Source organism: Genypterus blacodes, unplaced genomic scaffold (genome assembly GCF_046128005.1).
Source record: "Genypterus blacodes isolate CSIRO-AG114 ecotype Tasmania unplaced genomic scaffold, CSIRO-AGI_Gbla_v1 ptg000156l_1, whole genome shotgun sequence".
Lineage (NCBI taxonomy): Eukaryota > Metazoa > Chordata > Actinopteri > Ophidiiformes > Ophidiidae > Genypterus > Genypterus blacodes.
In genome coordinates, this window is record NW_027466957.1 from 7,357,706 (window position 1) to 7,380,926 (window position 23,221).

A 23,221-nucleotide genomic window follows, 5' to 3' on the forward strand; every position below is an offset into this window, starting at 1 on the left:
GAGAAGGACAAAATATGTAAAAAAGAGTATTTTCCTTTGTCTGTAAACGTCTTTGGCAAACACAATGCGGTGATATCGCTCAAAAACACTACAATGTTATGCTGCTTGTGACCACTGCAACAGTACCTCTGTATTTGCTCAGCGACTGCCAAAACACATTTAGATTAATTTTCACAGCTTGCTGCAAAATCTCATATGCAATGTAAAACTCTTGATCCTAGAACTCAAAACTTTTTTTTAATGGCCTAGGATTCACTTAGCACCACCGGCACGAACCACTCACAGCCTTATTATCTCATGATCTATTCAAAAAGTGCACCGAGAGGATGATGACACACTTTCGTTTCATAAATTTCAACAGTGATGAAGTCATCCATTGCTTTATGTCAGGCGTGGTGCATAAATATGACGTGACAAATAAGATAATCCAGCCCAGTGACACCGAACATTTCTCAATTATAAGGAACTAGAAGCTCCGATAATAATAGTCACTCATCTGCCTTTAGAAAAAAGCTCATTACATAATATTCATTTGCAGGCATAAATTAATGACCTTGTGCCCAAAATAGCTAATGTGATTGATTGTTTTTGCAACTGTGCAGTGTATAAAGATGCACTCATGGGAGAAATGAGCAGCAGACTCCAGCAACAAACGACCTGTAAACACACAAGATCACCGCTTACAAAATGACTTTAGCTCTTGCTGTTTGGAATCACCACCCGCTGAAACAAACTATAATAAACAGCATGACATCATCAAAAGGGAAAGCAGCACCTTACATCAGTCACTGTTTATATGCTGTATGTCACAAGTCAGTTTGCAGGTACGAATGCCGTAAACAGCTACAGCCTCCAAAACATAACAGAAGAGAAGCCAAGTAGAAGTTCAAACTCATTTTAATTTAGTTAATAAACTTAAGACTTTCACCTCTCACTGCATTTGTTGACCTATATTGTTTTGCAATCCTGCTCTAACTTTAAAACTTAGGACTTTCAAGACCTGTGATTTCTGCTTAATTAGCCAGTTATATTTCCTTAATTATTTGCTGTATGAGTGAAAACATTTTGCAGACCTTAACCACTGACCCCACGTTCATACACCAATTAATGCAATCAACATAATTGTTCCGTTTTTATTCAACCGGAGATCATCCCTCTCATCCCATTATAAAATAGCAGTTACAAACTTTTTCAATTACATTATTTACATATGAACAAGTGGTTGTGCAAAAGGAAAAATGTACTAGAAATAAGTAGACGCATCCACACACACATGCACCCACACACACACACACACACCTACACACATTATCTAAACTCAAAATTCAGGTGACAAATAACAGATTCCTTTTTCTAACCATAAACTAGCCAGAATACAGAGGAAATGGAATCCTTAAAGCTGCACTGTTGTACAAATAGGAATAAGATCATCAGTGGAGTGTTAGAATGCTTCAGACCAGCAAACCACCAAAAATTCACACTTGGCCTCTGAATTTTGGATTTTAGAAAAAGCGATGGTGGAATCTGTTTTGTGAAGCTTGTCACCTGAGGTTAAAGTAACCAAACGTTATGATGTGGCAAGACCATAGAACATATAAGACTGTAATATATTAAAATAGCCAATAGATATTCTTTCATAAAATGACATTGACAGGTACAAAGACCCAAAAACAATATGTGCACTAATAATACAAAAATCCTAAACCAAAGTGCAGTTCTTGTTCTGCGTTTCACTCAAAATGGCATTGCTCCAGTTATAAATACAAAAATATGTCATTTACTCGAATGACAGCAACCAACAAGACATTAGTGGGATTTGAGTGTTTTCATAAGTCAAACCATGTACAACACTGCCTGCATTCCTTCCATCACTACCAACTGCATTCCAAAGTGTTCTTTGCTTACATAATTTACATGGTTGAATGTTTCCCCCACCCCAGGCAGCCGCACATTTTGGATATTTCATATTTTCATTAGAATGACCAGAAGCCACTTTTCAAATCAACAATGCAGCAGCTGACAAATCTAATTTGGAGTTGGGTGTTTTTCTGTGTTGCCTGGGAGGGGAAAACACAACTGCGAAGCAAATTTAAAACAAGTGGGGTATAATTTAGAAGGTGGCACTCGAAGATTGTGAATCGGTGCAGTGTTTGAGCTAAGACGTGACTAAAAAGCGGAACTGCCCTCTCAACCACTGCTTGGTTCTTGTGTGTGTGTGTGTGTGTGTGTGTGTGTGTGTGTGTGTGTGTGTGTGTGTGTGTGTGTGTGTGTGTGTGTGTGTGTGTGTGTGTGTGGACACAGACACTATAGTGGCCAGCGAGGTCAAATGCCAACAGCTGGTGATTACATGAAAACACAATACATAACATATACATAATTTTTGTTTCTGGTCAAGCCATATCAAAGAAAGCACCAACCTAAGTACACATCCTACAAATCTGTAGAGAACTGCTTATATATATATATATATATATATATATATATATATATATATATATATATATATATATATATTTATATATATATTTATATATTTATGTATGGCTTAATTTGGCAAGAAGGCAACTCAGTAGATGGCAAAACTATTCACCGAAGAAAAACAATCCACAGGCATTTAACTTGTGCTAAAATATTGTAGAAATGTGTGATAAATTAAAATATTCTCTCCGAACTTAAATAAACATGGCTGACTTTGCATTACAACCAGAGTGTTTACATGTTCAAAACAAAACTGCATGACGGCAACATTGTAATTCGGGCTATTCTCTATTCCAAAAGAGACCCGGTTCACAGACAGTTTCTGTTTGGCATTGCCAACACTGGCGTCACAGCAAAAGTGCTCAGTTCACCTAAAGATGTTTTGCTTCTTGGCAGTAGGTGGCAGTGCAGGAGTGATGTGGGTGCCACCGGTTTCTACAGAGCGCTCTGGTCTGAGGCACGAGGTGGAAGCAGAGCTGAGTCGTCCACGACGTGCTCCATCGCTGTGCTGAAACTAGTCAAGTGCTGTGCTTCAAGACGCCAGAAGAGCTGATTGGTTCTTCAGCGTTCCAGGTGCGTCCGCCTCCATGGACAGACATCGCATCGTTTAGCTGTGACGGTAAGAGACAACAGCAACAGCGTCTGAGCTGCTGGTCACTCTTCTGGGGTGGAAACGGCTCATTTTTGAAGCGAGTGCTATTTGAGGAAGCCTTTATAGAGCGCCTGTGAGTGACTGGTCCCTCTTTCGTTCTCCAGGCAGAAGAGCAGGTCCCTGAGGTTGACCCTGGTGATGCGGTGGCGAAGAAATTGTCTTGAACCTGCTGCACCGGAGCCTCCTGGCTGAGATGCGTCCGAGCCCAAACCCTGGATCAAACACATCTTACTTATGACCTTTCTTGAATCATTTAAAAACATTCAAAATGACCTGAAAATTGTCTTTGGCAATAGTTGCGGCTTGCTTACCTCTGCGCTGGCACCTTTAAGCGGAGAGTCCATTTTCCGCTTCTTCCTTGGGCCGATAGCTGCCAGTGCTGTTAGGTTGGCTTCTCTCTGCCTGATCTGAGCCAGCTCCTGCTGCTGCATCTGGAATGGAAGCAGCATTAAACATTAAATCAAGGTTATATCTCACTGACAAAAAGATCTTGTCACAATGTCTCACAAAGCAATTAATACTGGCACTGGGCACTTAACATGTACTCACCTCTTTGGCCTTCTGTTTCAGACGCAGTTGCTCTGGGTCCTCTTGTCGTGACCGAGACTGCAGCAACGTATGGGACAATTTAATCATTCCACATGGGTATGTTCCAATTATTCAATGATGAATTACTGTATTAAATCTCCTCTGCCCTTTTAGTGACTGTTGGTATCAAATGTGATGTCTACTGTACATGCAAAACCTTCTCTGTGTAATACTGCAGAGAGAAAGTGTGGAGGCTTGTTTTTCTTTGTGACAGTGTCCTTGTATTGGTTACCTTGGCAGCTTTTAAGAGGATTTCCCTTTCCTGATCTTCCTTCCTTTGCTTCTCCATCTGATCCAGCTGCTCAAAGAATCGGAGCTGGAGACGCACGTCGCTGACCTGCGTGTAGCGCTCGTCCTCCTGACGGATGAAGAAGTACCAGGGTAGAAAGGTAAAAATACGACAGGAGACGTAACCGACTATGAATGAGACACAAATGAATGTGACGGCTGTGCTGTGTGTGTCTAATCACCTTGAAGGTCATGTTCTTCTGCTGGGCCACTTGGGACACCTTTTCCATCAGGTTAAGTAGTCGCTGATGTGTTGCATGGGAAATGAAGTTGATCACATCCGTGCCCAAGTCACCGATGCCAAACTTCTTTCCTGTAACAACAACAAGAAGTGTGGCTACAGGAGTTTGAGGCAGCGCCACAGCGTCCATCTTTCAAAGCAGGAATTTGCTTCAAGTACATTTGTCTCCAAACGTTTGTGTGCGCTGCTGTCATTGCCTCACCAATGTCCAGAGCTCGTTGGGTGAGAGACGAGATGGAGAGGAAAGGTTCGTCCTTGCAGGATCGGGTCACCGTGCCCACAAGCTCAGAGTTGGTTGCTAGGATACGGGCGCTCTCCTCCGACAAGTTGACTCCTGCCATGGAGGCCACGTCATTGATATCATCATCATCCCTGAATGAAATGAAAGATGAGCTTCACCATAACTGCATAAAAGAAAATAGTCACCTTTAATTTGCAGAGCGTCACATATAGAGCACTGTCAGCACCACTGACAGTTTGCTGACAGTTTGGAGACACAAGCATTTCTGGCACATTGATGGCATTTATCTGAAGTTGCCACAGACCTAAAGGTTTCCCCTCCTGCTTCCCTCAGCTTGTTCTTCTGAGCAGCAATGAGCGAGGCCTGACTGACTCCTAGTCCAGGTTTGGTCCCAGAAACGGAAAGTTTTTTTGCTGGTACTAACATGGACACAAGGAGACAAAATCAAAGTTTTGTTTCTATTGTTGACTGAAGGTAATACAATATGTTGTGAAATTTAGCTTCACATCAGATTTTGCAATTAACATACTGTTACAAATAGCAACCACTAGATGGCAGTATGTCCATGCTACAGGTAGCGAATGGTTGGACCAGATGTTAGTATTTACAGGATTAATAACAATTTTGAAGCAAAAAACAATAAAGTGGAAAAGATAAAATAGTCTTAAGCAATATATTGAACATACATATCCTGTACACACACCTGTGTGTAGTTGTTTGACCACCTGTGGCTGGCCCATAATGATGCAGCGCTGAGTTTGTCCTCTGAGTGTTACCATGGGAGACTGAGCCAAGGTCACCTGAGGTCTCACCATCGTTCCCTGTTGCTGGGACACTGTCTGCACACATACAAACAAACAATGAAAAACACAGAAAATAGAACGGACAAATAGTCAGAGCCAAAACTCACACACACAAAGGCTGAGTTGTGTGTGCATGTCAGTGAATTCAGACAGAGATAATAACTGCCAGCAGCAACATTACCAGGCCTGGTTTGCTGCGGGGAGTCTGAGTCAGGCTGATAACTGTGGCTTTGGTCCTGGCAGTGCTGGTGGCGGTGGCGGTGGCGGTGGCGGTGGTCGGGGTGATGGTGGACTTGGGGGGTCGGAGCACCGCAGCAGTGAGGGCAGTGGAGGCTGCAGCTGTGGGCAGAGGCAGCAAACTCTGCTGGATGAAGGTTTGTGAGTCGGGGGTCAGCTGTCGGAGTGCTGGGAGACTTCTCTGTAGGAACACGGAGGGGAGGAATAAATTCAGCCACACAAAGTCCAAAATATGGCCTGATTTAAAAACAAATCACATAAACACTGTGCATATTTTAGGGATTCATACAAAGAATTCTAGTGAAAGTATCACAATAATGGCCTTTCTTTTGTTCTGTTAGTTTACATCTAACGTTTTCATATTCAACAAAGTAACATTTCCAGCAATTGAGCACTTTCCCTACAGCTAAATCAAGCAAAAGCTGAGGTACAAAGGGCAAACGCTCGGCTCTGACAGCAGCCTCATGCTCCTGGCTGTGTTCAACATACGTCCACCCCTTCTGTCAGCTTTGATGAATGTCATTAGTTTCATGCCCATATCAAAGTTCAGGCCCTGAGTCTATGAGCGAGCTACAGAAGCAAACGGCATGAATACAATGTTGCTCCAATCAACCAATTAGGGCAAAAAGCTCCCCGTGTAATTATATATGCAAATAAAACACTTTATAATGACCTGCGCTCTCTGCACTGGAGCTGTGACACAATAAGGCAACGATTGTCTGTACTGCAGTTAAGGTGATGACTATTATTCATTATCTATCATCCTATCTACCTTTGCTCCTGTAATCAATGAGGTGGTTTGGTGTTTGAATGCGTTTGCTTGATGAGTCCACACAAAATGCCTCTCAGGCGGCGCAGTAGTGCAGTCATTTCCTCTTCCATGATGCTGTGCTGAACACTTTAGAGTGCACCGGTCATTAAGAGAAAGTGCTCCGTTTTCGGAACTCTCTCTCTCTCTCTCTCTCTCTCTCTCTCTCTCTCTCTCTCTCTCTCTCTCTCTCTCTCTCTCTCTCTCTCTCTCTCTCTCTCTCTCTCTCTCTCTCTCTCTCTCTCTCTCTCTCTCTCTCTCTCTCTCTCTCTCTCTCTCTCTCTCTCTCTCTCTCTCTCTCTCTCTCTCTCTCTCTCTCTCTCTCTCTCTCTCTCTCTCTCTCTCTCTCTCCCTCCCTCTCCCTCTCCCTCTCCCTCTCTCTCTCTCCCTCTCCCTCTCTCTCTCTCTACCAGTGGGTGGCCCTCAGTAACGATCGCGGGTTCTTACCTTGAGAAAGGGCACGAGATACGGCTGCGGCGAGGAGTTGAGCTCGCGGTACAACCTACAGGTGAAATCGTCGGGCTCAATTGTCGCTTCCTGTTGCGCAATAAGCACAGAGGATGGATTAGAGCAGGCAAATTTTGGTTTAGAGAAAAAGACTGTGAGGGTGACAACAAGGGGAGGGTGAAGATTCAAATCGGGAAGTGGTGAAGGTGTGATCAAGCAGTGACACAAAGGCAGTAAGAGATGAGGAGGATGTGAAGAAAAAAAAAGAAGGAGATAATTAAGACATTTACTAGTAGGCTCTTGACAAGCTCCTTAACATTGGCTGTAGTCTCAGAGGACTGTTTCCCACTGGACGCCAGCTTAATAAGGGTGGACAGGAAGTTTTTACATTTTTTCACGTTCTCTAGCGTCTCCTGCAAGCACACACACACACACAAACACAACATTTCTTGAATAAACAATTGGAGAGTTACAAAATTCCATACAATTCCATGTTTCCATACAATGATGAGCAGTTAGGGAATCAGTATAAGGTCTGATGGTTCACACGGAGAAAGAGAGGCTATCAACCTTACTGCGTCTCTCTTACCGCTGAGATAGGTGTTGGAGGGACAGGGGTCACTGGAGCCCCAAGGGGCCCGACCCTCTGTGTTACTGCTGTGGCTGCGGCTCCAGGATGCACTGCAGTGGGCGTTCCCAGAGGCTGTCCCGGGGTGGTGGCGGTTCCTCCCACCATGATGGTGTTCTGTACAAGTCAGTTAATATATATACGGCCATTAAACCAGTCTATGGGAAAAGGTCAAGGGCATGAATAGGGAGATCAGAAGGCGATGACAACTCGTTTTCCTCTGAGGTCATTGTTGAGACCCCTTAACACAAATGCTTACTGAGCAATGACAGAACAAATGAGATTTGTGGGCTGACTGAGGCAAGCTAATGGACCCAGAGAGCCTTCAAAAAGAAAAGGTTTTGACTTTCAGGGAGGGTGAGACCGGTCATGCTTTGATGATGTCAGTGTGTCAACATGCAGCTGTAGAGTCAAGACGTGAGTAATGTATTCAAATACCTGCAGCACAGGAGACCTCTGCATTGGAGTGGTGGCCAGCACAGTGGTCTGGACTGTGGGACTTTGCTTGATTATGGTCGTGGGAGTTACCTGACGAGCCAGAAGCGAGGCACCTGGAGCCTAAGGGAGCAGAATGCATCACATGTATGTAAATGTGTGTGTGTGCATAGGTATGTTTTCTCTCCATGTGCCATACATCCAACGACCCTGGTACCTGCAGTGAGGTGATCTGCACAGATGGAGTGCTGGTGGGCGCTGCAGGTCGTGGTGTCATGGCACTTTGGGACTGGGACTGAGCCTGCATCTGTGCCAGAGTCTGCTGGTGAATCATCAGCAGCTGCCCACTCTCACTGCGAACCAAGACCATACCTGCAACAGGCAAGAGCCAGAATAAAGACTATAAAGGGGACAAAGGGGGACTGCTTTTCTGCTCTGGGGAGTTCATCTTTATACACACACCACTTTTTAAGAACTTATTGCATTACATAATGTCAAGAAACCTGATCTTCTGGTCCTAACCTGTTGGCAGAAATACATCTGCCAGAGTGGAGGCTTGGCTAGAGTCTGGCCCTTTCCCTTCGCAAACACTTTCTTCGGTTAGATATACTTACTGAAAGATTAACAGTGTGAGAACTGTTTGCTGTAGCCTCAGGCAAGAAGAATCAATAGTTTGCACCAAAGAGTAAATTTTTATCTGTGGACATCTAATCTATTGTTTATAGCCACAAAAGACAATCAATTCAGTGTGTTCAATGTAAATGTCAGCTTTCCAACCGGGGCTTGTACCTGGAGGGAGCTGGATGTTCTGGATGTTCGGGGCTCGTTGCTGTGGTTGCGGGAGTCGAGGGGCCAACACCGGAGGGGCAATAGGTCGGATCCCAACACCGGGACCAGGGGCAGCGACCGCTGACGGAACCGAAGCCCGCAGGGTTTGCAGCACCGTCGGGCTCTTCAGCGTTGCAGCAACCTGGGCGCTCTGCAGGAGTGTTTTAGAAGAGTTGACAGCGGCGCCAGCGACACTGACAGCCGGGGATGTTAAGACTGTTAAGGGGTTGTTTGCGTTCTGCGAGGTATTAGTGGGAGTTTGCATAGGTGGTCTCACAAGCGTGACCGTGGGTACGCTGTTCGTACCGGGCTGGGATGAGATCACAGTCACGGTGTTATGCGCACTGGTAGGAGTTCGAATAATAGCGCTCGGAGCAGCTGACACGACTACCACGTTTCCTTTGCTGACAGGTCCGTTGTTAGCAGCTGTGGCAGCGGGTTGCGAGTCTCCAGTCACGCCTACGGCTCCACGAGAGTTCACCATCACGATACTTCCATTTAAAGTTTGAACACCTGTCGATCCAGGTTTCCCAGTCCCCGCTGTGACATCTGACGCCACCGTAACGACAACTCTAGCTGCTGCCGTGGCGGCGTTTGGCTGACTCTGCCCGGCTGTCAGGCACGGTCCCGCAGCCGGTGCGGTTCCGGCAGCTCGATCCATGCTTGAACCCTGGGACCCCGCGCTGTTAATGACACCTCCGTGCACTCCTCCTGCCCCTAAAGCAGCGGAAACACATGGAAACCAGGTGCGGCGATCAACTGACGTCTGACAGGCAGGAAGTTTTGACAGAGAAAAGTGACGCCAAGATGAGGAAAAACGTAACAGAAAAAAATGAGCTAACATTAGCTAAACGTCACTGTACTGCTGCTATCTTACCTGCTTTAGCGAGCTCTTGTTGTGAAAGTCCCATTTTGCTGCCCTGAACATTAGAGTTACTACCCGCAGCTGAGTTGCCGGCGTGATTCCCCGCAGACTGAACCATGTCCGGTGCGTTAACGTGACAAGCTCCCGATAGCTCAGATTCCAATGAGCCGACGAGATCATTAACTACTTTTTCGTCTACCTCTGTGTTGAAGAAAACATCATCCAGCAAATCGGAACCCGCCGCCATCTTTGCCAAGCTACGCTTAGCTCTGAGACGCATGCGCCGATTGGACGAAGCATCGGTGACGAGGCTTCAACGAGCGCTGTGATTGGCTCCTCGGCGGAATAAAGCGTGGAATAAACAATCGGCAGCTGCAGTGTAGTGGCACTGCCGTCAGAAAGCAGCGGAGTCACACTGAGCGCACCCTCGCTTTATACACACGGCGGAATGAAGCCGTTTTAATGTTACACAACATATCTTTCTCACGTACACCATGTAAACAAACATTTACTAACAAGTTGCCTTTATTACAGTAGCCAAGTCAAAGTAGCTGCGTGGTATGTTTTTCCCCCCAAGCTGTTGCCTCGCAGTCAAATAGCTTAACTGCTCAGCGATTATCAGTTTACACGCTTCGGTGCATTGCAGCATGGAACACTCAATGGCTGCATGCTTTGTGATACACGTCTAACACTATGAATGAATTGTTGTTTTTTTTCTATGCAAAACAATAAAGCGAAGAACATCTACAAACACAATCAGGTAAACCACATTCAACAGGCATCAAACCGAGATAACTGATGCTATTGATGCTTCTTAGCTGTTAGGGTTAAGCAAATGTAGAACATCAAAAATAATATGTTAACAAATATGTCAAGACGAACAAATTCATCTGCGCTGGTTGCGTCATTATGCACAGGTGCGCGTGGGTCTCAATCAGTGGGCGTGGCTTCAATGCACCTGTGGACTCCTATAAAGTCTTTTATGTGGCTGCACTGAATGACTGCTGGTCTTTGATGCATTGATGTGTTGTTCTGTATTAAGTGATCATTTGTGTAGCCATGAGTTCAGCAAAGCCATACATTGGATGTAAAATAGGTTTAATTTCAAAGGCTCAAAATCGTTATGAGGGCATCTTGTACACAATCGACAGAGTCAACTCTACTGTAGTGCTGGCAAAAGGTGAGTCCCTTTATAGATCTATGTCTCTGTTAGTTATACTGTGAAGTTATACTGTGGGACATGATGAATTACTGAAAATATTTTAACTCCAGTCAGATTGTGAACATTTATCAAACTTTCTTCTTTTTAATAATTAGTCAAATGTTTTGGAACGGAGGGAAGACACGCTGACATCCCAACACCACCCAAGGATGAAGTTTATGAATACATCACTTTCCGGGGCAGTGATATCAAGGATATAACATTGTGTGAACCTCCAAGATCTCATGGCCTGCCGCATGACCCAGCAATAGTGCAGGTATTGAACAGCATGGATCACATCTCGCAGCCAATGGCCTCATGTCCACTTATGTTTGCAAACCTATAACATCTGTATTTTGTTCAGTCATCCGGTGGACCCACTTCAAGTGTTTACTCAGCCCTAGGACCCTTTAGCCCCTTAAGGATGTCCCCTTACAATCAGCTTGCTGCCAGTTCCCTACTTAACCAACAGTATGCTGCAGCACTCGGCATTGGTAAGGCAGGGTGCACACATTTGATTTGTACATGTGAGAGTTGTTGGTAGTCTAACTGTGTTTGCTTTGTTTCTGTAACCCACAATGCCAGGTTTGCATGCAAGAAAGGGACCTATGGTGGAAAAGGCTGTTCAAACTCTTCGGGTGGATAGATCTATGCTGAGGAGACCTTTGACTGCCTCTCAGGAACAGCCCTGGGAAAGTAGGAGGCCTCAGAGGGCTAGTGGAGAGAGTTCCCAAGCCAGAAAGTACACTGCAGTCACCGGTAAGAACGTGGAACAGCAGGGATAAGAGGCTAGATCAGATGCAACGCTAAGTAACACTTCACATCTAGTTGCATCTATAGTGACTATAGCCTTCCATATTTTAAAGTGGGAGATTTTCCATATGCTGCTCAGAGTAAATATTTAACCTTTTTGAAGGGAAGACGAGTCTAGCTGTGCCAATTGCTCAGCAGAACACATTTCAACAACAGGATGATGGGAATAATGAAAATAGGCCCCCAAGAAGGAGACAAGGTAATGGTTTATCCCTGCAAATGTCTGTACTCGGAAATCAAAATATTCTTGGTACAAAGAGCTGTTGTGATACAATTTCTATTAATAACATGACGCGCTATCTAACCTTTCACCATAGGACCTCGGCGGCGCAGGAATCGCAGCAGAGGCCAGCTGATGGTGGCAAGTGTTCCATCTGCCACTTTAACATTTGACACAGACTTTGATTTTGATTCTTCAAATGCACAGTTCATTAAAGAAGAGCTGGAGAGGGATATGCAGGACCGACTGAACATAAGAGGTTAGTTCATCACTGCTATTTACCCAATGCTGTCGACACCCAATTATTTTTAAAGCACTGTTTGCCAGTTTGAAGCCTTGAATTATGATGCCATGAAATTCCTGTCTACACTGTTGTGCTAGTAAATACTAAATTGAATAGTTGGACAATTAATGTGCCAAGTACTTGATGCCTAGTGTTTTTCCTTGTGCAACATATCTAATAATTATCAAATGAAACAGACTTTTATCCAGATACCCTTTTGTTTTTGGCGCTTCACAGCATCAGTTTGTTGACCTATTGTTTGTAATATCAATCTCTCTCCAGATGAAAATCAAGAGATGGAGGAGAAGGAACAATCGCACTCCATTGCAGATGATGATCCTCTTGGCCCAAAATGTTACTACAACAAAGCAAAGTCCTTCTTTGACAACATCTCTTCTGATAATAAGTTCAGGTAAACCCAAATGGCCCATGTCATTCTCAGTGTATATACAGATGACTGACTCTGTAAATTACTGAGTTTATGCCTCCTTTTGTGTCTATAATTACTTTAGACTAACTTGGGCAGAAGAGCGGAAGCGCAATCTGGAGACCTTTGGGGTTCCTGGCCGGTTCTTAAGGGGCCAGAGCTTCAGAGGAGGATCTACTGGGTGGCGTGGACGTGGTGCTGCTCAGACTTGATCCTCCTTTGTATGAGGTCAGCGTTTGAAGGCATTGAAGCACCTGCGCAATGCTTGTTCCCCCACAATGAGATAAATGGGGAAAGTTTACCCAGACAAGGTGTGAAGCAACTTTGGCACGATGTATGAATATTTTTCTTTTTGCCTTAATTTCCTTTTGACTAAAGAATTTTTCTTTTTTTGGTCCTATTTTGCCATTTAAACAAGTGAAATGCTATAGTTTTGCATTCTGACTGAGGAATTTGGCCCATTAAATGTATTGGTTTCACATAATTGGATTGAGAGAATTGATCATAATTTGTAGATTAAGTTTAACGATAAGTTAAAGTGTAAATATCGACACAAAATGAACTAATTGTTAAAATGTATGTAAGGCTAAAACCTTGTGCATTTCTTTATTTTTGTCATGTTGGCGCAATAAAATGAATTTAAAATGTTCTCATGCTCTGAAGCAGTGCAGTCTATCCATGCCCTGATGTAGTGTCATTATTAGTCCCCCGGCAAGTGTGTTTGGTTTGATTACAACACAAGCTCAACCACTCATTGGCCAAAATTGATTTATAATAAGAGCCTGGCTTGTATTTAAGTTGGTATCTACCTTTATGCCAAATTCACTAGATACACATGTTTCTTTTGGGTAAAGGGATATTTTAACACAAGGCATGCATATAAAACTGCCAGTTACACTAAATTGTGGTTGCATCGCTATTATTGTCCCTCGATGTCCATTTGACTATTTTAAACTATATAAATGAGGGGGGAAATGATGTATATGATTATGGTGAAAGAAAATGTTTCTCAAATGAATGATACTGTGGTATAATTAGTTATCAGAATAAATGGCTCAATAGAATATAGGAGATACAATAAATAGTATAGATTATAAATGCATCAGCTGCTCGCCTGATTTGATTTGCACATTGTCAGACAAGATGCTTTACATGTACAGAATATGAACTCGGGCCAGTGTATTATGAGAAAATCTGAGGGTGAACCAACTTTTTCATCCCAGCTGGTCCCACGTCAGCCTGAGCGCACTGAGCATGAGGACTGAACGGGGCTTTCCACAGTCAAACATCCCCCTCTGTAGCATGGAAGAGTGGTAGGCCACTCACTCCTCGGACTGTACCAACACCGAGGGAGAGGGACCTTCATCGAGCATCAAATATTAGATTATATGTTAAATTTTTGGCGTGCAAATTTTCAATACGCTCTCTGCAAAATTGTAAATGTCAACATATTCATAAACAAATATATTTCCCAGCTTCGTTAATTGATGAAAGGCACCTGCCATTGGGAAATACCCCTATTTTCGAGTCATGGCGAAACTGTGCTACCAACTAGAGGGCTGCGCTCATGATAATAAACATTAGAATAAAAGAAGCGCTTTTATTTCCCACATGACAAAATGTCGGTGGCGTTTTCATCGGCGCGCCCCAGGAGTAAAGGGGAGGTGACACAGCAAGCCATTCAGAAGGTAATCTAAAGAATCCAAACAAATGTTATTCCAGGCAGGGGAGTGTGTCGGTCCGCCGCCTGTGCAGAGAAAGTAGAGCTGGCGGTGAATGGGAGAACAAACGGCAAGTGGTATTGTAAGGTTACAACCAATTGAAGGTGCGCATCAAACAAAGCCAAGGTGATGATGCTGTGTATGGGCACAACTAAGTGCCCGGATATATTTCTCCGCTCAAGTGACGTGTGTGTTTGCGTGTGAAATTGTTCTAAGCGCTGTTTTTTATAGACTATAGTTTGACAAGGCAGAAGGCAAAAAAATACGCTGTGATGCGGAGTTCAGGTTCAGTCTTTGGACTCCGGGCCAGCAGGGTCCGGTGACCAGGTTCTCCCAGCCAAACTGAGTTCTTGACTGCATAGGGATGAAGGGACGCTGGAGCCCGCCAACATTCTCCTCAAACAGCTTTTCTGTTGCATCCAAAGCAGGGCCTCCTTCTGTCTCTTTCGCAGCTTGTCTCTCTCCCGCTCAACCTTCTCAAACGCCTGCTGCAGCAGCTCGATCTCGATCTGCAGCTCTCTGTCCTCCTCCGTCTCGGCCTTCAGGTGCTCTGTGGTGGCGGCCAGCAGCTTCTGATTACTGTCATAGTTCCGGAAGCACTCTGGGTCGAGTTGCTCCTCGCCTTTCTGTATACGCTTAGATAGATGCTTCAACTCCTGGACAGTTATTCCCAGTTTCCTAGTCACAAGTTCCTGTGCACTCTCCGTCTCTGAGAGCTTGCGCATTACTGGGATCAGATCTTTCATATACTGGGTTTGGGTGTCTTGGCTTTGCTTGTGATAGTCGTACAGAGTTTTGTTGAGGTTTCTCATCAGATCTGTGGTGAACACACTCTGTTGCTCCTCTGTCCACTTTGTGTCTCGTTTCCACCTCTGCGCTTGCTTTTTAAATAGTCTCATCTTCCTGTCATGGTTCTTCATGTCCATTTCAACCAGTCGCCTCATGAAATCCTTCTCTAATTGACTTAAATCGTCATCGTGCTTCAGTTTGAACCCCATCTTGACTTGTTCTTGGGTGTGCTCATTGTGTCTGACCTCCAGCTTACTGGTGTGCAGCTCAGTGAGGAGCTGGTCTTCTGTCTGCGCACCATCTAGCTGGTTGAGCGCAGATGACACGGCGCTGTCTATAGCCAGCCCAGAGATTGCGTCCCTCTTCTCTTTGTGGACTTGCTTCACCTTCAGCTCAAACTCAGCCAACGGCCCTCGGCGGTAAAGCTCAGCCTCCAACTTCTCCCTCTGCCTGTTCCTCTGCTCGGCCTTGTTCTCCTCTAGTCTGGCCTTTGAGATCGCCCACAGACTGCGGAGCTGAGATCCCTCCAACTTGAGGTTCTTCAGCTCCTCGTGCTCGCTGTCCAGCTCCACTTTCAGACATTGTGCTTTATAATCCTCTAGCTTTGCATCCGCAGGCATCTTTAAGCTCTTAATACTTCTACAGCTCCTTATATTCTCCAGATGGGACAGTGATGATGTCATACCCTCTGCACCAGGTCATTGGCTCGGTAACATTATGCCATGATGTCATCACCTATATGGGATGGAGGGAAATCAAGCAACATAGTCCAACCCTGATCCAAATGCTATTAGACTGATGCTGAGTCAATCCTTAGATGAACCACAGTGATGCTGCTGGTTAATAAGTCCACTCCCATGCTTATCTACTGTAACTTCCTAGTCATGTCCTAGATAAATACTTGGAGAATCTGTTTAAGTCTGATAAATTAAGAAAATCTGACCCAGAACATTTTTTCTTTGAGGCAAATTACATCTGAGAATCCAGGACAGGCAGTCTCCAGTGCCTTTTTACATGTATGGCTCATTTGAAGTTTAATATCTAGAGATCTGAGCTGAGCTTCCCTTTGTCGCCCTAAAGATGCTGGATGAAAATCATCATCTAATTCAGTGTATAATGGATTACCAAAGCAAAGGCAAGACAGCTGAATGCACACAGTAAGTTTCACCCTATTCTTCCTCGTTTCTTGTAAATGCCATGCTGAGTATTTGGAGGCATATTTACACAATATGTTGTATCTTGCTTTGACAGGTATCAGCAGATCCTGCACAGAAATCTTGTTTACTTGGCCACAATAGCAGATTCTAATCAGAACATGCAGTCTTTACTACCAGCGGTGAGTCAATCATAAGGTTTCGGGAACACATAAGGTTTAGAGCAAATTGGATCCCTCAGCATTATGTCTTCTTTTGCACAGACCTTCACACAACAATTTGTCTTGTCTTGGATTAGATTGAACAGATTCATTAGAAAACATAAGCATTTTCTCTCCATGAAACAAGACACAACCAGACACAAATATGGTCTTTATAAGGTAAATGTGCATCCGGGAAATCACTGTGCAAATAGAGGCATGAAGACTGAAGGGAAAGACAACATATAATCTATAATTTCCGTAAACCAAAGAGACAATTAACATATAAATGTCACTTTCTAGCCCCCCACTCCCAACATGTCTATGGGCCCTGGTGGGATGAGCCAAAGTGGGACACAGAGCAACCTAAATGACAGCATGGCCCAAGGACTGGCCCCTACGTCCATGATGCAGAGCCAAATGAGCAATGGTGAGAGCCTGTCGTGAATGTGCATAAACTCTGGCTCATATGATCATTTCCTCGTCTGCGTAAAATCAAATGTTACCCACACATACAGTTCCATCTTGCTGCCGTGTTGGTATCCCCCTGGCTTCACTGCATGTATGTACGTATGTCTGCAGAGACCGTGGCTTGTCAGTCTCATTGCTTCTTCTTTATTAACTTACTACCCACAAGATCTCATCTGATGATCTAATCTAGATTTTTCAGTAACATCACTCATTATTCTGTTATTGTACATCCATGCAAACTTCCATTAAAGATGAACTGAATGTGGTTCCATGATTAACGTGATAAGGTGCCACATGGGATAAGTGCTGGCTGCTCTGACTGTGGTGTGTGTCGTCAGGCTCCAGCCATGCCCCCATGCAGCAGCAGTCTGGTCAGGTGCAGTCGGCTTCACCCTCCACATCCCTCAGCCTGCCAGCCAGCAGCTACAGTAGCTACAGCCACACTGCTCCCTCCTCCCAGGGCAACATGATCCAGGGCCCTGGGTCTGCTTATGGCTCTTCCTCTTCTTCTTCTTCCTCTTCCTCCACACCTTCATCTTCCTCTTCTTCCTCCTCCTCCTCCTCCTCCTGCAGCAACCTCAACATGCAGTTCAGCCAAGGTGAGCGAGGCATGGAGGAGCCTAGGCGCAATGAGCCAGTCATTTATTAGCTATGGAGAGGAAAACGTACATAAAATGAAGATACCAAATTACAAAGCCTTCTGTTTTCAGAAGCCATATTTTAACACATCAAACAGATTCTAATGTACCTCGTACGTTTACATTTTGTTGACTGGAACGACACAAGATTCGACAATTAATTATTAAAGTCATGCCATTCAGATGTTCTACATGTGATGATATATATAGCCCAACACATTCAGTTCATCAGATAGGCGCCCCGCCCTCATCTCTTCTTCCTTTAGTGTTCTTTCTCTCCAGGCCTTGCCTCTCCTGGTCTCTGACCCCTGACCCTGAGATGCCGCCCTTCTCACCCTGGATGTGCCTGCATATTTATCTGTAAATGCACTTCCCTGGCTCTTTGTTTGCATTGATACTCCAGAGCAGATCTCTTCAAAGACTTTTCTTTCTTTAAGAGACCACCTTAACTGCTATGGACGCCCTTTGGCTTTTCCTTTACCCTGATTGCCATTGATCCCCTTCCACATTTGTTTAATTTCTATTTAATCCTGCCTGTCTCGATTCTGAGAATGCTTTGTATTGTGTTTAATGCTGATGCTGACACCTTGACTGTGATTTTGTTTATTAATGCTTGTAATGTCTCCCTCACAATTCCACCTCCTTCTCAGTCTCCATGATGCACCAACAATCAGCCTCTCCACACTATTCCTCACCTCAGGCTGGGGGGCAACACTATCAGGGACAGCAGGCCATGGGCATAATGGGTCAGGGTAGTCAAGGCAACAGTATGATGTCACAGAGACCCATGGGACCCTACCGCTCTTCACAGCAAGGTAGGTGGTAAAACAAAAATCTGAAAGAGATTGAGAGAGAGATTTGGAGTGAAATGTTCACCAGATATCTATAGCTGGCTGATGCTCTGTCCTAGTTCAGAGACATATGGATGGACAACTGTGAAGATGATCAGCTCTGCAACTTGTGGTAATTGCTTGCCTGCAGAGTGGAAATGCATCCCTCTTGTAACATTACGTTAATGTATCTGTAAATCACTTAACTGATGCAATGTCGGCTAATAATAGATCGATTAGAGATAGTCCTGTTATGTCTGTTGAGTGTAGACTAGGCATGTACGTCAGATACTTGATATACTGTAGCTGCCCTTGTGATGTGATGACTGTTACCAAGGCAACAGACCATGCCTCCAGTCTTCGGTTGTAAGTACTCACTCACCCCAGTGCTGGCTTATTCTCTCATGACTAAGTATCTCTAGATAGAAACATGTAAATGTCTTATGGAAATGTTACAGCCATAGTTAAGCTGATTGGCTCAGCAGTCATTCCCTGATTGGTCGGGGGTTTGTTGCTATGCTCCTCTATCGGTCCTATGTATTGCATATAGGGCAGTGAGATTGTTTTGCCTTTTTTGTCAAACTTGAGATGAGTATATTTACCAGTGTGCGGCTATGAATGTGCCTATCGTGATTTGAAAAGGAGGTCGGGTTGTGCTCTGCAACATCTTTGTTGCCATTTTTCTGAGGTTGTTGGCTAGAATGTAAAGCAAAGGAATGGAATCTGGAGTTTCTGCACACCATCATTAAGCAGAGATCAGATTCTCCTTGACATCTGAGATGAAATTGTCATCAGATGAATGAAAATGTCAGATTTTAATTTGGTGGTTTCCCTCGAATAACTTTAATCCGTTTTTCCTACATCATACATATTTTTTTCCTCTCTTTTTTTTGCTAAATAAGGCCCAGGACTTATCATCTTTACACATGCACACACAAACACACACACACTGAATTGAGCAGGTGTCCTGGCCCTTTAGTCGACAACACCAACAAACTATTTAATACCTCGTGGTGTCGCCTGTCTTGCAGGATCTGCACAGCAGTACTCGGGACAAGACGAGTTCTACGGAGAGAAGTATGGACACACTCAGAGCTCCAACGAGCCCATAAACCTGCAGTATTACCCTGATGGTAATCATACACAACCGCAAACACACAATCCCCCATTATAGATCATGCCATTTCCTCTACGCGTCTCCCTACAGGCCTGAGCCAGACTTTACTGCTACGCTGAAGCTTTAGCTCTTCCACTCAGTCATTGTCTTTCTTCCCTTAATGTGGGAAATGCAAAGGACTGACTTCTCAATTCTGTTTCCTCCCAGTGTGTCTGTGTCCATACTGTCCCCTTTGGTGTGCTGAAATTTCAGATTTCAGAAAGTTCTATAGCACTTTGTTGAGAACAGGCTGCAAGCTATTTGAGGGCGTTTGTGCTTTGTGCCTTTTGGGATAACATTGAGGTAAAAAGCCTTTGAAGTGTTGCCTGTGTCTGTTTCATGCTTTCCGAGTGTTTGTTGGCTTCAAAAGAGTAACTTGGGTTTTGTTATCTTTGAAGAACAGTTTTTGCATGTGTTGAATCACACTCTCCACAGGTCATGGGGAGTACTCTTATCAGCAGCCTTCATATGGTGAACAAGGTTACGAGAGGTCCTTCGATGAGTCGTCGCAGCATTACTATGAAGGAGGTACTAAAAACTTTTACATACATTCCGTGATGATTTTTAGCCATTCTAGGTGTCTGGTTGTAGGAATACAGATTCTGTCCGAAAGTCCACTACTTTCTTTGTGAAATATCTTCTATCTGATTTTACCACTGTGAAGTCTATTTTCCCATGTGTCCAAACACTTTCGATGTTGACTGTATATTGTATATTGTGAAAATCTGCTTGATTTTCACAATATACAATAGCTGTCTTGCCTTTGCTTTGGTAATCCATTATACACTGAGGATGAATCCCAATGATTTTAATGACCACTATTGTTGCCTTGAGGATTACATTGAGAAGGATTTTGTATTTGTTTTCCTTCGACTTTCCTTCCTCCTTCCACTTGAAATATGTTAGAATAGATGCTTGTGATTCATTATGAACTCATATTGACTATGTTAGACACTTCCTCTGGTGTAGTTTTTCCGAACACAGAAGTGTATTTGATCGTTTTTAACTCTATTTTGCAGATATATGTCAGTGCTGTGTATGTGTGTGTGTATAACCCCAGGTAACTCTACACTACAGTACAGTCAGCAGCAGGCCCAGTATCAGCAGGGCACTGGCCAGCAGCAGCCGTTTAGCCAACAGCAGTATTCTTCTCAACAGGGGTACAGTGGACAGCCACAGGGATACGGTTAGCACAACACACACAACACACACCCACACACACTCTAACACACAAAAACTATTGTTATATTTGCATACAATAAATTGATTGTATCATCTCCCCAGGACCTGGCCAGGGTGGCGCCACTCAGTATTCACAGTATCAGCAGGGTCAAAGCCAACAGTATGGGTCCTACCGCTCCTCCCAGGGGGGCCCAGGGGTGCAGACACAAAGACCCTACACCTACGAACAGGTCCATCAAATGAAATCTTATATTCTGACATATGTTTTCATGATTTGCTTAAACAAGGGCTCATTCAAACTGCGAAATGTGTTTGACTCACCAAAATGTTTTAACATAACTATTTTAAACAAAACCTTATGGTTGCTAACCTGGTTCAAACTAATGCAGCCAATACGTTTTTCCAAATTATATTCAAGGTGAAACAGCATTGTGCACATCAGTCATTCAACGGTTGCTTGGGGCATACAAATAAAAATACACAAGGCTTCATTCGCACAAATGTGTTTCACTTGAATTTTCAGCTTCTTTGAATATATCACTGCGTTATAATTTGTATAGAATTACAAAGGCACACACACACACACACACACACACACACACACACACACAGGTTCACGGTTCGCGTAATCTTGATGTGTTTTTACCCACAGACTCCACACTAAAATCAATAACACAATATATAGTAAGATACACTTCATCCTTACTGTGAAATTATCTTTTCACCTTGCAGGGTCAGTACGGAAACTATCAGCAATAAAGCACCACACTGTTTTCCTGTTGGATGAAAATGAGAAAGGAACGGCTCAAAATTGATGCGCTGGGCTTTGCTGTGGAATAAAAGATCTGGCTGCATCAGATTTATTATCCTGAACTATTCATAGTTACCTGGATAAAGACTTAGTACTGTAATCAAACGTGAGGCTTTACACATGTTTTGCTCACAACAGGGTCATAGATTGTAGGTTAAAGTGCACAAGTACGACACGCCACTTTACAAATATCAATCTGCATGGAGATTGAAGGTATGTGGATTTGGATGAAACCACTGTAGGGTACTGCTAAAACCTCCCTGTCTATCTTTTCTATCTCTTTGCCCTCCACATGTCCTTACCCTTGTCTTTTATCAGCTTTTATCAGCTTTTACTTAGTTTTCCCCTTTATGAGCTTGGTTTTTGTGAGACTGTGTCTATAAAAAGCAAATTAGACTTATCGGCAAAGGAAATGTTCCTTGATATTTATAGACCAAGTCCAGCTCTTGCTCGACTTCCTTGTAGAAACACTCTTATATCTCATAAAGGAAATGAAGTTCGTGAAGGTAAAAAGAGTCTTTACGCCTGACATAATCAGGGGAGTTTGTCTGTGTTTGTCGAACTGTGATGTGTTGCTGTGGTCTACCATTACATGTTTTCAGTCAGTGTGTATCATCAACCTTAATCATACATGGAGGTGGTGTTTATGTCACTATTATGTCAGTGGCAATGCTCTGCATATAGATGTCTTTGTCCTGCACAGTTTAAGTGGAGATGCGCTGTTCTGATGCCATTTGGTTATAGTTTTATATCAAAACACATTGCCACGTTGTTTGCACTTTACTTTACAGTTGTATTGTAGTGAGAGTCACTATTCCTGGAAATTATCTTCAAAATGCCAAAGCAACACAGGAACAGAACAGTAATGTGTCCTGCACCTCTGCTTCAATAAGTGCAATACACTCAAGTCATGCTGAGCTTACTGCATATCGCTTCTTTTCCATTTCTAGATATACAAAGAGTGCTAAGTGGAATATCACAGTTAATAAGTTATTAAATGCTATGTTGCATGTCTCAACTGACATTTTATGTTTAGGTCGCTTGTTGTCATGAGTGTAATATGGACAAGTGAAATCTTTGTACCATACGCTTATGTATTTAGGTTATATAGAGAATAGAAGGTCAAGGTTAAGATAAGTATTTATAAATGTATGTTCAACAAGAAGCACACTTGCCTTATCTCATGTATTTATTAATTTAATTATCTATCTATCTATCTATCTATCTATCTATCTATCTATCTATCTATCTATCTATCTATCTATCTATCTATCTATCTATCTATCTATCTATCTCTCAATCAGTTAAACTACATGTCTGGTCATCACAAGTCTATTATTTGTAATCATTGGTAATATGGGTTAGTAGTGTGGTTGTTAGGGTCCAGCTTTGCAGTATGATGTACTTACTCAGCTTACCTCAGAGGGGTAACATATCACAACAGTCTCAGTCATTTTGCAGGGTTAATCAAGGATAAGGGGATCCTGGCTGTCAAACAGCCAAAGAACTATATGCCACTCAACAGTGACAATCACATGCTTCTCTAGAATATGATGAATCTGTATCAGTGTGTGTTCTTTTACTGTAAACTGAACATGTTTTCATTTTGTATGGTGTTATCACTGATGTGGGTGATATGCTGCTTGTTTAGTGTGTGTGTGTGTGTGTGTGTGAGAGAGAGAGAGAGCAAGACAACTTTGAATATGAATGTTAAATATTAACTGTCTTTTATTACTGTTTGTTATAAACAATAAAATAACATTCACCTTTGTATGTCCACACGATG

The 23,221-nt window shown here is 43.5% G+C and overlaps 4 protein-coding genes across 4 annotated transcripts; 2 read left to right on the top strand and 2 right to left on the bottom strand.

Moving 5' to 3' along the window:
* Positions 1-2,007: 2,007 nt before the first annotated feature.
* LOC143013378 (transcription initiation factor TFIID subunit 4-like) lies at positions 2,008-9,819 on the bottom strand. Its single transcript, XM_076166976.1, has 16 exons — positions 9,552-9,819; positions 8,636-9,391; positions 8,064-8,218; positions 7,850-7,969; positions 7,373-7,528; positions 7,074-7,196; positions 6,784-6,873; positions 5,473-5,709; positions 5,192-5,327; positions 4,793-4,907; positions 4,450-4,619; positions 4,189-4,319; positions 3,951-4,076; positions 3,680-3,736; positions 3,442-3,561; positions 2,008-3,342 (listed from the first exon to the last, which is right to left on the bottom strand). Exons 1-16 carry the CDS (start codon positions 9,817-9,819, stop codon positions 3,175-3,177), a joined length of 2,928 nt encoding a protein of 975 aa, XP_076023091.1. The 3' UTR covers positions 2,008-3,174.
* A 779-nt stretch (positions 9,820-10,598) lies between these two features.
* On the top strand, positions 10,599-12,695 carry lsm14b (LSM family member 14B). The gene is made up of 8 exons (XM_076166975.1): positions 10,599-10,719; positions 10,857-11,017; positions 11,105-11,238; positions 11,315-11,499; positions 11,657-11,752; positions 11,871-12,032; positions 12,339-12,468; positions 12,569-12,695. The coding sequence occupies exons 1-8, from the start codon at positions 10,599-10,601 to the stop codon at positions 12,693-12,695; spliced, it is 1,116 nt and encodes a 371-aa protein (XP_076023090.1).
* A 1,386-nt stretch (positions 12,696-14,081) lies between these two features.
* LOC143013258 (calcium-responsive transactivator-like) lies at positions 14,082-23,122 on the top strand. The gene is made up of 11 exons (XM_076166815.1): positions 14,082-14,171; positions 16,074-16,150; positions 16,245-16,329; positions 16,651-16,777; positions 17,157-17,417; positions 18,107-18,271; positions 19,318-19,419; positions 19,878-19,970; positions 20,503-20,628; positions 20,727-20,854; positions 21,357-23,122. The coding sequence occupies exons 1-11, from the start codon at positions 14,103-14,105 to the stop codon at positions 21,381-21,383; spliced, it is 1,260 nt and encodes a 419-aa protein (XP_076022930.1). The 5' UTR covers positions 14,082-14,102; the 3' UTR covers positions 21,384-23,122.
* Positions 14,492-15,613, bottom strand: LOC143012848 (dynein regulatory complex subunit 4-like). Its single transcript, XM_076166176.1, has one exon. The coding sequence runs from the start codon at positions 15,611-15,613 to the stop codon at positions 14,492-14,494; it is 1,122 nt and encodes a 373-aa protein (XP_076022291.1).
* Positions 23,123-23,221: the final 99 nt, after the last annotated feature.

Coding starts and splice junctions, on each gene's coding strand:
- LOC143013378 (XM_076166976.1), bottom strand. CDS start 9,819: ATGCGTCTCAGAGCTAAGCGTAGCTTGGCAAAGATGGCGGCGGGTTCC. Junction 5,710..6,783: donor ATCTCGTGCCCTTTCTCAAG/GTAAGAACCCGC, acceptor GTGTTCCTACAG/AGAAGTCTCCCAGCACTCCG. Junction 3,737..3,950: donor TCCTCTTAAAAGCTGCCAAG/GTAACCAATACA, acceptor ACGTTGCTGCAG/TCTCGGTCACGACAAGAGGA.
- lsm14b (XM_076166975.1), top strand. CDS start 10,599: ATGAGTTCAGCAAAGCCATACATTGGATGTAAAATAGGTTTAATTTCA. Junction 11,018..11,104: donor ATGACCCAGCAATAGTGCAG/GTATTGAACAGC, acceptor TATTTTGTTCAG/TCATCCGGTGGACCCACTTC. Junction 12,033..12,338: donor GGACCGACTGAACATAAGAG/GTTAGTTCATCA, acceptor ATCTCTCTCCAG/ATGAAAATCAAGAGATGGAG.
- LOC143013258 (XM_076166815.1), top strand. CDS start 14,103: ATGTCGGTGGCGTTTTCATCGGCGCGCCCCAGGAGTAAAGGGGAGGTG. Junction 14,172..16,073: donor CACAGCAAGCCATTCAGAAG/GTAATCTAAAGA, acceptor GTCGCCCTAAAG/ATGCTGGATGAAAATCATCA. Junction 19,971..20,502: donor GCAGCATTACTATGAAGGAG/GTACTAAAAACT, acceptor GTATAACCCCAG/GTAACTCTACACTACAGTAC.
- LOC143012848 (XM_076166176.1), bottom strand. CDS start 15,613: ATGCCTGCGGATGCAAAGCTAGAGGATTATAAAGCACAATGTCTGAAA.